This window comes from Myotis lucifugus, unplaced genomic scaffold, assembly GCF_000147115.1.
Source record: "Myotis lucifugus unplaced genomic scaffold, Myoluc2.0 scaffold_202, whole genome shotgun sequence".
Taxonomy (NCBI): Eukaryota; Metazoa; Chordata; class Mammalia; order Chiroptera; family Vespertilionidae; genus Myotis; species Myotis lucifugus.
Window position 1 is genome coordinate 984157 of NW_005871250.1, and position 13155 is coordinate 997311.

General features: G+C 41.3%; 1 protein-coding gene across 1 annotated transcript in view; it reads left to right on the forward strand.

The window, feature by feature from the left end:
- HTR4 (5-hydroxytryptamine receptor 4) overlaps window positions 1-13155 on the forward strand; it is a 144446-nt gene that overhangs the window by 97095 nt on the left and 34196 nt on the right. The window contains 1 exon segment of the mRNA XM_023761223.1: window positions 1203-1771. Within this exon segment, the coding sequence (XP_023616991.1) occupies window positions 1203-1771 (569 nt within the window).

Consider the following 13155-nt stretch of genomic DNA (forward strand, 5'->3'; position numbering starts at 1 on the left):
ATGCACTGACAAAATTCAATATCCATTTATGACTTGTTAAAATTCATAAAATTCAACTTTCTCAATCAAATAAAAAGCATTTACAAAAAACTTAAAGGTATCACACTTAATAGTAAAATATCGATAGCTCCCTTCCAAAAACTAGGAATGTAAAAGTGGTGTCCACTCTTACCACTTTTATTCAGAATTTTACTGGAGGACTTGTCAAGTTCAATAATGCAAGAAAAGATGTTATTAATAATAGGAAGGAAGAAAGGAAATTGTCATTAGTTACAGATCACATGAGTGTGCATGGAGAAAATTCAAAAGAATCTAGAGATGAGATATTAGTAATTCATTAAACAAAGTTGTTGGCTACATAGTCAATATACAAAAAAAAATCATTGAATTCTACCTCCTGGCAACAAATAATTAGGGTTTATAATTTTAACATGCTACCATTTGCAATAGAATAAAAAGTCAAATACTCAGGAACAAACCTAACAAAAGATGCACAAGACATTTATACAAAACATATTAAATAATACTAAAATGAAATTTTAAAGACTTCCATAAAGGGCAAGGATTATCATGTTTGTGAATGGGAAGACTTAACATTGTAGAGATATCCGTTTTCCTCAATCATTCTGTTTTAACTCCAATTGAAATCCTTAAAGATATTTATAGAAGTTGATAAGCTAATGATCGATTTCATATGGGGATTGTTGAGATGATAAGAACAGCCAACACAGTCTTGAAGAAGATGAGTCACAGTTTGAAGACTTTTACTACCAAATCTACTGTGTGCAAGCATACAAGACGGGAGGACAGGCAGGGCTCCACTATTGGCTGGGTAGATAGAATGAAGAGTGATTTTTGTCCCTATTTTATTTCTACTCTTTACTGGGGTTTCAGCCCCTCTTGGATAGATAAGCCCTCTGAGCCCTGGGATCTGGTCATATTCTTTCTCTACCATCAGGGTTGTCGGTTTATTTTTTTTAAAAAGAAGAAAGCTGTGCTGATAAACCTTTTCTTTGCTTTTTCCTTAATTCATTTATTCTTTCTTCTCTTTCCTTCCCTGTTCCCCTCCCCTTCTTTCTACCTTCATATTCTCCTTTTCTCTTCTTTTTCCTCCTTTTTCTTTTCTTACAATTTTCCTCATTCCCCTCCTACTTTTTCCCCTTCACCTTTTTCTTCCCTTTCTCTCTCCCTCCACCTCTCAGATAGAAAAAAGGAAGTTCCCTCAGAACTCTAACTCCACGTACTGTATCTTCATGGTCAACAAGCCCTACGCCATCACTTGTTCCGTGGTAGCCTTCTACATCCCGTTTCTCCTCATGGTGCTGGCCTATTACCGCATCTATGTCACAGCCAAGGAGCACGCCCACCAGATCCAGATGTTACAACGGGCAGGAGCCCCCTCGGAGGGCAGGCCCCAGCCAACAGACCAGCATAGCACTCATCGCATGAGGACAGAGACCAAAGCAGCCAAGACCCTGTGCATCATCATGGGTTGCTTCTGCCTCTGCTGGGCCCCATTCTTTGTCACCAATATTGTGGATCCGTTCGTAGACTACACGGTCCCTGGGCAGGTGTGGACAGCTTTCCTCTGGCTCGGCTATATCAATTCTGGATTGAACCCCTTCCTCTACGCTTTCTTGAATAAGTCTTTTCGACGTGCCTTTCTCATCATCCTCTGCTGTGATGATGAGCGTTACCGAAGACCTTCCATTCTGGGCCAGACTGTCCCCTGTTCAACCACAACCATTAATGGGTCCACACACGTGCTAAGGTGAGTGCCTAGGGGCTTGATAGGTTTGGCTTATTTGTGTGAGTCAGAAAACTGGGTCACAGTCCAGTTTTCATTTTCCAGACAGGTTATTCTTGAAAACCTGTGCAGTGTTTGCAAAGATGAAAGAAAATCTACCATCTGGGCATGGAATAGAGTATTAGGTAAGGGGAGATTGACCTACATTCATATCCATTCTTCATAGTTCTATGACCTTGGGCAAGTCATTTAACCATTCTGAACCTTAATTTCATTTTTGTAAAATTGAGATTATAACTACGATATCTACATTACAGGGTTTTTGTGAGGATCACATTAGCTAATATATGGAGAGCACCTGGTACAGAGCCTGACATCTAGTAAGCACTTAGTAAATACCATCTACTATTATTTATAGGTAGCATTTTAGGGTAGTGGAAAAAGCATAAGTTTTAAGGAAAAATAGACTTTATTTTGACTCTCAGTGCCATGACTAACCATTTATATAATCTCTCTTGGTTTTACATTTTTCAAGTATAGAAAAAAGTGGGAAGAATGATAATGTCCATCTCACAGGGCTCTTGTAACAATTGGAGATTGTATTCACATAGTCTGACAAGTAGTAAACACCCATAATATTACTAATGATATTATTAATATTAGAAGTAGGCATGATAACATATTGCCTGATACCCTAAGAGGACCATAAAATAACATGATAAACTAAAATAAATAGAATAATAAATATGCAACAATAATACCACGTGATAAGTGTTATAATGGATATGGACTGCTGGAGTGGGGATATGAGTAAGAAAGAAGCTGATTTGGCTTAAGGCAGCAGTTCTCAACCTGTGGGTCGCGAAATTACAGTTATGAAGTAGCAACGAAAATAATTTTATGTTGGGGGTCACAACATGAGGAACTGTATTTAAAGGGCCAGAAGGTTGAGAATCACCGGCTTAAGGGAATCTGGGAAGGCTTCATAGAACAGCATTTTATAAGAAGCTGAGACTTGGAGTGAGATCAAGGAAGCCATCCCAGGGAGAGAACAGGACCAAGAAGGAACTGGAACATGGACGTGTTTTACCCAAGATCACCTTGGTTGATGGCGGTGAGAGGGACTTTGGAGTTGAATGTACTGTGGTTTGTCCTGCTGCCTCTTTCCAAACCCTGAGAATTTTCTGGGCACCCCGGCCTGGAGTTGTTCTCAGCCGTGAAAAGACACGTGTGTGGTCAGTGTGTTCATCCCGTAGCCACGACGCACTGTCAAGGACATTTTCTTCCTGTGCCCCGAGATGCGCAGGAATTTCTAAAGAGCAGTCCCTTCATTGAGAGAAGCATTTACTGTTTCCGATGGTGACGATAATCAGCTGTCCTGGCAGCTGAAAATGGAGGCATTTTGATTTGCACGTGGAAGAAACGAAGTGCAACTAGGGATTGCGAGAAATATAAACACCTTGCCTCAGGGGCTGCTCAGAAGCCTGCATTCAGGTGTCTGCCACCAGCCTGGGCAGACGTGTAGCTAAAGCCTGGTGTGTGTCCCGATTCCAGCTGGTGGAAGGGCCTCCAAGGCTCCTCCTCGAGGCTGACATTCGTAATAATTATGCCTTAGCGAGTGTCATGGAAAGGCTCCAACTATAAAGTAAAATGTGTGTGCAGGAGCTTCTGTGTGGGTGCCAGATCGTTTTTAGCTGTTTGAGCTCGCAGTTAGTTGCCTGAGCACAGGCTGTCGACAGCTTACAGAGTGTGCTTCAGCAGCGCGTGTACTAAGCCAGCTGTTTAGAACTTGGGTGGCCTTTCCCATAGAAACAGTCATAGAAAGAGTTTGGGGGTTTCTAGCGCAGCCCAAGAAACCCTACTTTACGGTTCTTAATATCCCGGCTGCCTCTGGAAATCTGCCATGTGATTATAAAGCAGAGACAGCAGTTTAGAGATGGCTTGTGGATACATTATTCCCACCTTAGTCCTTGCATTTATTTCTTCATGGTCATGAAGAGTGCAGGAGGGGGTTCTGAGATACGTTTCTGTGGGGCTGGGAATCTTCTAAGAGTGGGGGCAGTCTATCCCAAGAGAAGAAGACTGTTTGAAACCTGAATTCGCTTGAGTGTAAACCTTGCAAAAACAGGAATTCCTGCCTGTTTAATTCGCTGCTACATACCACATACCCAATCTGTTGCCTGATGTATATAGAAACTTGAACTCTTGCTGACTAAATTAACAAATCATACAATTAATTCTACAGGGCAATTGTATTAACACAACTTAAGAAAAATTTACATTTTAAAATCCCCACAAGTGGGGACATCAACAAATTCAGATGAATCAAAGGAATATCAAACCTAAACAATCAAAGTAAATCAGCTTTTATCTTTCTATTCCCTTGCCTTTATTTTTGTTGGCATTTGTACTGCTTTAGACTATATAATTCCTTATTTAACTTCTATAACACCAAATGTTCCTAAGGGTAGAAACCATGGTTTTATTTATGTACCATATAACTATGAAACAGTAAATGAGAAAATGATCGATACATTTTTGCTGATGAAATATCTTCATGATTGTCTTCAGACTAACGAAAGACTAAAACACTCAAAATTGAGAATTATCTGTGGGTGTTTTACCATTTTATTTTTCCCGAGACTCTAAAAACTATAGAGGACTTAGTCTGCAACCCAGGAATCACACTGGGGAGAGCCAGGTCATGACAACCTGGAGTTGAATGTTCCATGATTAGTCCTGATGCCTCTTTCCAAGCCCTGAGAATGGGGAGAGCCAGATTGTGAAATTGTGGGGCTGTTTTTCTTCTTTTGAGAGAACGGGATTAGACTTTTCCAGGTTGAATTGAAAACAGGCCAGCCTGACCTTAGCGGTTTAGAATAATAGGTCTCCCATGCTCAGTGCTATCCTTGGACCCTTGGACTTACGTCAACATTTTACCATTAAACAAGCAGATGGGTACCCAATGAGATAAAATATGCTTTTGCAAGACATTCTTAGAGGACTTTGATCACTCAGATTGTACTAACGTACACAGTAGTAGGCAGTTGTGCTTGGTTGTCTTCTATTGGATATATGTCGTCTTTGTGCTATCCAGCCCACAATCAAAATGGAAGTGAAGAGCCCTGTCTGGTGTGGCTCAGTTGGTTGGGTGTCATTCTGTGCACTGAAAGTTGCCTGTATGATTCCTGGTCGGGGCACATGCCCAGGTTGCGGGCCACAGTCTTCAGTAGGGAGCGTGTAGGAGGCAGCTGATTGATGTTTTATTCTCCTATTGATATTTCTCTCTCTGCCTCTCCATTCCTCTTTCTCTAAAAATCAACAAAAAAATTTTAAAAAGATAGAAGTGAAGATACTATTTGGTTGGCTGATTAAGTAGTTTGTCTAGATATATAGGTAACATAGCCTTTTAAAAGGTTTCTAAACATGAATTATTGTTATATAAATGTTTCTTAGGGGAGTGTTAATTTGTGTGCACACATATATTAGAAAGAGGCATAATGCCAGCATCTGGGCAGTGGATTCTAAGAGGTTCATCTTGTGTGTGTACTGGTCCTTAGTGAATTTGGAGCCAGGTTCTCTCTATTTGTCACATGCTTAACATGGTCCTACAGCTGTTTTCCTCATCCACCAATCTCTGTCTTGTCATATAGGAGTCACTTTTCCCATTCTAGGAAACGCACATAAAGCATAATGCAGAGAAGGGAGGAGATAACCTAATGAGGAAACATTGGTTGTGCTTCTAATCAAGTTGGGAATAAGACAAGGATGCCTTGTCCCCTGTATGTTCAACATTGTACGTGCAAAATCCAAATGACAGAAAAGAAGAAATATGAGGTATAAAAATTGGGGGAAAGGAGTAAATTTACCGTTATTTTAAAAATATGTGATCATCTACCAGTAAAATCCTCTGTAAACTGTGAAAACTGAGATATTTCACAAGGAAGCCCAGGCGTTGTTAGATACTAGATTACATTCCAGAAATAACCAACTAGAATGAGAATTAGGAAAGACACTACCATCCACAGAAGCAATCAAGTTACTTGAAAATGTAAAAGAAAGATGTGAGACCTTCATTAAAGGAAATTTTAAAACTTTCCTGAAGGAGAAGAGCAGGGGCTTAGTAAGGGTTCACTCTGAACCCAGAGGAGATTGCTATAAATTCCAGATTTTCTTTTGAAGTTACAGGAAACTCATCAGAAGTCCAGGTTTGCAGATACTGGAACTTGATTTATTAGGTTCTGAGATTAGATTCACGGTAACCGTGTACTGAGCATCCAACATGAGAATAGAATGAGAGTTGATGCCACAATGAGCTCACAGCCAAGGAAAGAGACTCATAAGCAAATAATCACAGCACAGTGGACACCACTGGAGTTGTGCACAGGTTTAACAGGAGCTGTAGGGATTGCTACCTAACCAAGAGTTTCCTTGTTATCACTGATGATGGTCATCTAATCCCCACTTCTATTCCTGCAATAAGAGAATATTACTACTTGATGAGTCTGCTCAATGGTTAGGCAGCTCTAGAGATTAAAAGTCTTCTTTATATTGAGTTGATGTCTCCATCACTATGACTTCTACTAATGGCTGTAGTTCTGTCTTGAGCAAGAGAAAACCAAGCTACATCTTTTTTATTGAAATGACCTTTCTGTATATTTCAGTGATATGTCCCTTATGAGGCTTTTCTTTTACAGTGTGAGTATCCCAATTTCTTCCGTTACTCTCCATACAATATTGTTGAAGGTTTGGAGAACATGCTCATGTCCCCTTACTGATAGCCTTCATTTTTATTTTTCTTGATCATTTTTTCTTTACAGTATGGTCAGCAGACCACTCACATTAGACTCACCTGGGAACTTAGTGAAAACAGAGAATTTTGGACCCATTCACTGAATTGGAACAGGTTTGGGAAAATGAAATTGTTGCCAGCATGGCTCTTATGTATATTAAACTTTGAGAACCACAATTTTAGAATTTCATGAATCAGAACAGTCCAGTGTATACTAGCATTGATTGTGCTTCAAGGTTAAGACACATTTTATAATTCTTACATTCTTTTAGACTCTCTTAAAGGTAATGATTTTTATCTGACATTAACTAGTAAAATATGAGAGAACATTTCTTCAGAAGCTTGCCTTACTCAGTCATTCTTCAAGTCTTCAGGCCAAGTAAGTCTCCTCATTTGGGAGGCATAGTGTGACCATATAGAATAGATTATGACTACATTCACATGAATGACATACACATGGTGATAGGAACAAGTCATATTGATTTCATTCTGGGGTTCTTTGTCCGTTAGAATGCCAAGGATCTTGCCAGTCTTGTTCCCTGCTGTATCCTCAAAACCTAGTAAAGTACCAGGAACATTGTGAGGCTTGACACAGGGATGGAGGAATGATTCCGTCCCTTCTCCCCGGACCTAGCTTTTCTTCTGTTTAACTGTCTATGAAGATTAGCCCAGATGATACAAGGCAGAGTAGGGACTAGGGTGCTCATGGTGACCTTACAGATTTTCTCTACCTGAAATCCGTTGAGGATTCCAGTTTTGATTTGTTGGGTAAATAACCCATGTCCTGCCTATCTCACTACCTCATTGTGAAAATCAAAGCAGATAATGGATGTGAAATTGCTTTGCTAAATGCAAAGTTCTGTCCTCATGGGAGAGATAATTATGTTACAAGAACAGACTATAAGTTAGGTAACACAAGCAAGGATTACATGCAATGTTTAACTTAAGGGATGGGTTTCTCTCATGCCTGGCTTGTATCTCTTCCCTGGTTCCCCAAGCTTAGACCCTGCTCAGATCTAGGACACTCACCCAATTCCCAAGAAGGCCGAGAACTTCTGCAAGCACTTCCCAGAGAACTTGTTGTCTGTCAAACTTGGCCCTTGGCTACCATCCTTCATCACCCACCTGATAAATAGGTTTTTCATTGACTTGGAGATCCCTAGAGCTATGCTGTGCAATAGGCCAACCACTAACGACATTCCAAGTGCCCAGTAGCCACATTGAGTAGCTGCTGGGCTAGAGAGCACAAATGTGTAATAGTTCCATCATCATAAAAAGTTCTCTTGGACAAAAGCTCTAGATGTAGCTGAGCCTTCTTTTGGAAGAAGGCAATCTGTGCTGTTCCTTGGGCTTAGTAACTCTTATCAACCCAAGCTCAATAATAAATGAACCAATTCTAGCAGATACTCTATGTAAGTCTTTGACATTTCTGTGCACAAGATTAGTATATTCAGACTTATATATGGAATCAGTAGAGGAGGAAATATGAGGATAGAGAAAAATTGCAAGTGAGAAAGAAGCAAAGAGAATGACATTCCCACAGGAGGAAAAAACAGCAGAAGAAAAATAAATTCTTCCTGATGATCACTCCTGTTATTTTCTTTATAAATAACAATGACTAGAATTTATAGTTGTATTTATTTTTTTGTTTTCTTGTTCATTAACAGTCTCCCCAGTCAGACTGTCAATAATGAGGGCAGGTAACATGTTCATTTTATTCCCCAAAGTTTCCCCAGGGTGTAGTACATTGTTCAGTGAATATATTGGTTGACTGAATGAATGAATGCTTTTACTAGACCTTATTGTAGATGGTGTAAACTCAAATAAGTTTTCACCACTTTTTAAAATATTTATTAATTCCATAACTGTAGAGTCATTTTTTTCTCTGTGAAACCACTTGCCACCTTCTAATCTCAACATACCAGAACGCCTCTTTTAAGTAGAGTTTTTCACACCATGGATTGGAAGGTTACCCGTGGATGAGGAAATAATTTAGGTTTGATTGACTGGATCTTGAGAGGGTTCTGCTAATGTTGGAAAGTTGTTTGACATTTAAAAGCCCCTTTTTATGGCCTTTACCGTGAACTTTGGAGATTACAAATGGATTCAACATTTACCTCATTGTATTGAGCCAAAGCAGACTTAATCTGGATGAATCAAAGATGAATGAGGATGACCTTGCCCTGTCTCTCCCAACCTCCCTCGGGGCTGGCAACATAATTTTCAGGCCCAGTGAAAAATGAAAATGCAAGGCCTTATTGGTCAAAGGATAGGGGGGAAATGCCATTAAAGTATTAAAATGAAAAGCCTTTTTCTTTCATCTGCATTCTTTCTCTCAACCTTCATGGTGTATTTACCTTTTCTCTAGTGAAAAAAAATATATATATATAATATAATTTTCAATTTTTAGCATAAAATTTATCATTTATCTTTATATTGTACAATGGCCATTTTAAATGCCATTACAAATAAGAGCATTAGACTTGGGAGTCACTAAAATTCCACAAATTATATTTTGTAGTGCAGACATGCTTATGTATTTCGTTTTTATCAGACAGTGCAAAAGACTAACAGGTTTTTTTATTTCACTTCTTGATACACACACATTCAACTGTCTAACTTCAGCTACAGATGATAGAAGGACTTAAAGCGAAAGGAACCATGGTTTGTCCTCATACCCTATTTTCAGCATAAGTGCTTGGCTAATACAGGGAAGCAACATGAGTCCAAAAAGTCTTGATAAGGCTCCTTGGTGGTTCCTGTTTCTTGAAACAACATTGCTTTCTTTCTACATTTGGCAAGTTCTGGTTCAAATGGAAAATGTGGCCTCTCAGGGCTGTCAGCATTCCCAGTTACTAAGTCATAGAACTGTTGATATGAAATATGACCACAATTCTGGTGGACCCCTGGAATTCAGCAAGACTCAATGTGAATATATGGTAAGCATGTTATAGAAGATGCCAACAGAGAGTGATGGGAAAGAGGAAAACTTTTCATAGTTATAATGTGTTTATTTTGTGTGGGGGGGTTTGTTTGTTTGTTTTATGTGTTTTTTTGAGTCTTGCTAAACTCTTCGTGCATAGTGGGTCTCCCAGAATTCTGTGCTCCTGAGGCATCACAAATGTGATTGGATGGCAAGGAACTGCAGTGCACACATGTACTGGGCCACCTCTGCTCACGTGCACTCTCCATGGGCCCTTCAGCCTTCACAAGTTCATAGATAGAGTTATGAAAAATTTCAGGATCGTGACAGGCAGAGCATTAAACCAAGCTCTGGGTCCCTGTGTGATTGCACTAGTCTCACTACCCTGGAGCTGGTCCTCTCGCCTGTCCTGCTCCAATCCCAGCCTCCCAGAAAAAGGTGGCTCCTGTGGCGATCACACCAGGACAGTAGTGAGAATAACAACCACAGGAGAGCTCCATGTGCCTCACCAAATAGAACTGGAAAAGTTAGTGCTGTTTGCAGAATGTACCTGCAAAAGTTTGGTGATCAGGTGGCTTAAGCTGCCCTCCGGTATGCCCACTTCTGGGCCAAACTGCGGAGGCTTAAACATTACCCCCTCCACTGAGACATAGTGTCAAGAAAAGTCCTGTCTCTGACTTAGAGGAGGTGAACTTTGGTATGTTATCGAAGGGACAGCCCACCAGGTGTAACCTAATGGTCGTAGGTGCTAGAGTCTGGCACGCCTGGGTTACTGTCCTGACATCTGTCACTTACTATTGATAAATGTTGGGTCTCTCTTTACTCATCTATAAAATGGGGGATAATATTAGAACCTATCTCCTAGGGCTTTTGTTAACATTAAATATGATACAACATATGTGCAGAACTGAGCCAAGCTCCTGTTACCCAGCAAGCACTCAATGAATGGAAGCTGATACAATTGCTGTTATTATGATTGTATATATAGTATCACTCCTATCTTGGTTAAACAACCTTATCTAGTTATTTTCTCAGCTTCCTGATAAGCATTTCTTAAGAAAGGAGTCAGTGGAAATCTCTGTGTTCTACTCACTGCTCTTTAAACAAGGAATGCAGCGCTCCCTCTGCTAGAAGAAAAGCCAGAAATGAATTAAATTAACTTCTCACACTGTGTATAAATAATTGTTTAAGTAACATGAGACAAGACTTGTTTCCTGGGTACATCATGCCCTGTGCTGAACAGTTGAGACTATTATTTTGAATATGTCTTATGGCTTTTAAATTAGGCATTTCTTTGATCCAACATAAAGACATGCTAACCATGTCCAACAAGTTGGGTATATTTTGTGTGCATATATTCCTCCTTTGGTTCTGCATGTGCACCTGTTGTTGGGGTGTTAGGGTTCTGTGTAGCAGCCCTCTGAGACTGGTGCCCACAGTAGAGAGGGGACAGTGCATGGCACCCTGTAGGGCAAGTCCGCAAACAACACTCAGCTCAGAGATGCCCAAGGTGGTTTACCTGAGGTCCAGAATTGAGACAGTGTGGCGTGGTGCTCTGACCCTCGACCTTGGCTGCACACTAGCGTCACCCGGGAGCTCTTAAGTAACTAGAGATTCTATTTTAATCGGTCCGGGTGGGGACCAAAAATGCGTATGTGTTAGGAGCTCTGATGGGCAGCAGGATTGAGAACCACTGGTGCCACGGAAGCAGCAGGAAGCCTGTCTCTCATCTCTTCGATCACCTCATAGTCATCATCTCTTTGCACCAATAAAATGAGGAAATTGAAGTAGAAAATACTTCAGGTTTAGGCCTAGCTCCATGTGTTAAACTACTGAGATAGTGTGGGTTTAAAGCAGTAATTAATTCTCTCTCTCTCTCTGTCTCTCTCTCATTTATTTCCAAAATAGCTCAATATATTTTTTTTAATTTTTAAGATTTGTTTTTCAATAACACTTAGTTTCAGGTGTACAAACTTAGTTTCAGGTGTACAACATAGTGCTTAGACATTTTTATATCTTATGAAGTGATAAATCGATTACCCATCTGACACCATACATAGTTTATTAGAATATGAATGACTATATTCCCTGTGTTCTCAATCGGGGACTGTTCTGTTTACCAGGGCACATTTTGCAGTGTCTGGAGGCATTTTTGGTTGTCACAATCGGTGGATGCTACCGGCATCCGGCGATAGAGGTCAGGGATGCTGCTAAACATCTGACAGTGCGCAGTACAGTGCCCCTCCCTCCAACAAAATAATGCAGAGGTTGAAGAACCCTGCTTGAAACTACTCCTCTGGGCTTCGCAACAAAAAACCTCTCCCCTCTGCCAGGGCACAGCAGAAGAGGTCTTCTGGCAATGCCAGGAGGAGCAGATGCTTTTATCGGCCCACTGCCGTGCAGCCCAGCGCCATGTGGGCCCTCTTCATCTCCATCCATTCCCAAGACAACATAAGGGAAACAATGCTGTTGAAGGCCATCGGTGTTTCTGGGGGGAAGGGCCCTGCATTTGTGTGGTTAGAGTGCAGGCAGTAACCTTGCAGAGAAGCCCTTCCCACAGGCAGGCTCTATGAGCATGTTCCCTTACAGCGTGTACTTGGCAGGGACACAGCCCTCCCAATTTAGTCAGAGCAGCTGTTCAGGAAGGAATCGCCTCCAAAGCACACTGAGAGCCACCAGAAAACCACGCCCCGTGTAAACGAGGTGTAGTCCGCAGTGGAATGCTGCAGGTCCCTGGCCCATAGCAGGTGTCGACAAACTGGAGTGTGTTCAGAAGAGGGTAAACACCGTGATTTCTTGGTGGAATTCACGACAGATGAAGAACAATGTAATAAGCACTGTTTTTCTGTATGCGAGGGCTGTTATGGGAAAGAGGGACCCAGCTTGTTCAGCATGGGGCCAAGGGAGAGAGGTAGGATCAAAGGATAGAAGGTCAAGAAGCACGTATTTTAATTTAGGACCCAGTGCACATTTTAGTGCACAACTGCCTTACTAGGGAATTCCTAATAACGGAGGAGGAAAGAGGCGGGTGACCACCCTGCACTTAGACGGGTAGCTGACCATCAGTCACTGCAAACCTTGATCATTAGCATCATTGAGGAAGGGCTGGGAGACTGAAGATGTTCTCAGACCCTTCCCTTGTGACAGTGTGTTACAGAACCGCCAGAGTCCTCCCATATCGCATTGCAACACAAGGGAGTAACACCCACTTCAGCCTGCCTCATGTTTTGTTTGGTGGAAGCCAGAGACCTGGAAAGATTACAGTGGGAACAGGCATGTCAGAGGCAATACGGTCAATGTCAGGGGCCGTTCTTTTCTGCTTTATGATTCTTCTGGCAACCTGGCTGGTGGGGAATTTAGAGAAATCTAAGGCAGAACCACATCCTGGGCTCTATAGGTGCTCAGTGCTACACGGCTGACTTGATGCCCGAGATTCCACTGGAGGAAAATATTGTCATATCCACCCATCAGGATATGTGTCTGTTGTTGGAGGCCTTCATATGAATGGAATTACTGTTTAAAGATTTGTAGGGTGACGGAACCCTAGGCTGGGATTAAGGAGACATGCCCTCAATCTGGTTTTCATGTTCTTCCTTTTTCATGGAGAGAGTTAGGGCCAGGACTTCAGGCTCTGAAAACCCCAAGGCAGGACCAGTGTAGGAGGAAGCAGGGGACCGGTGGCTAAGAACATAG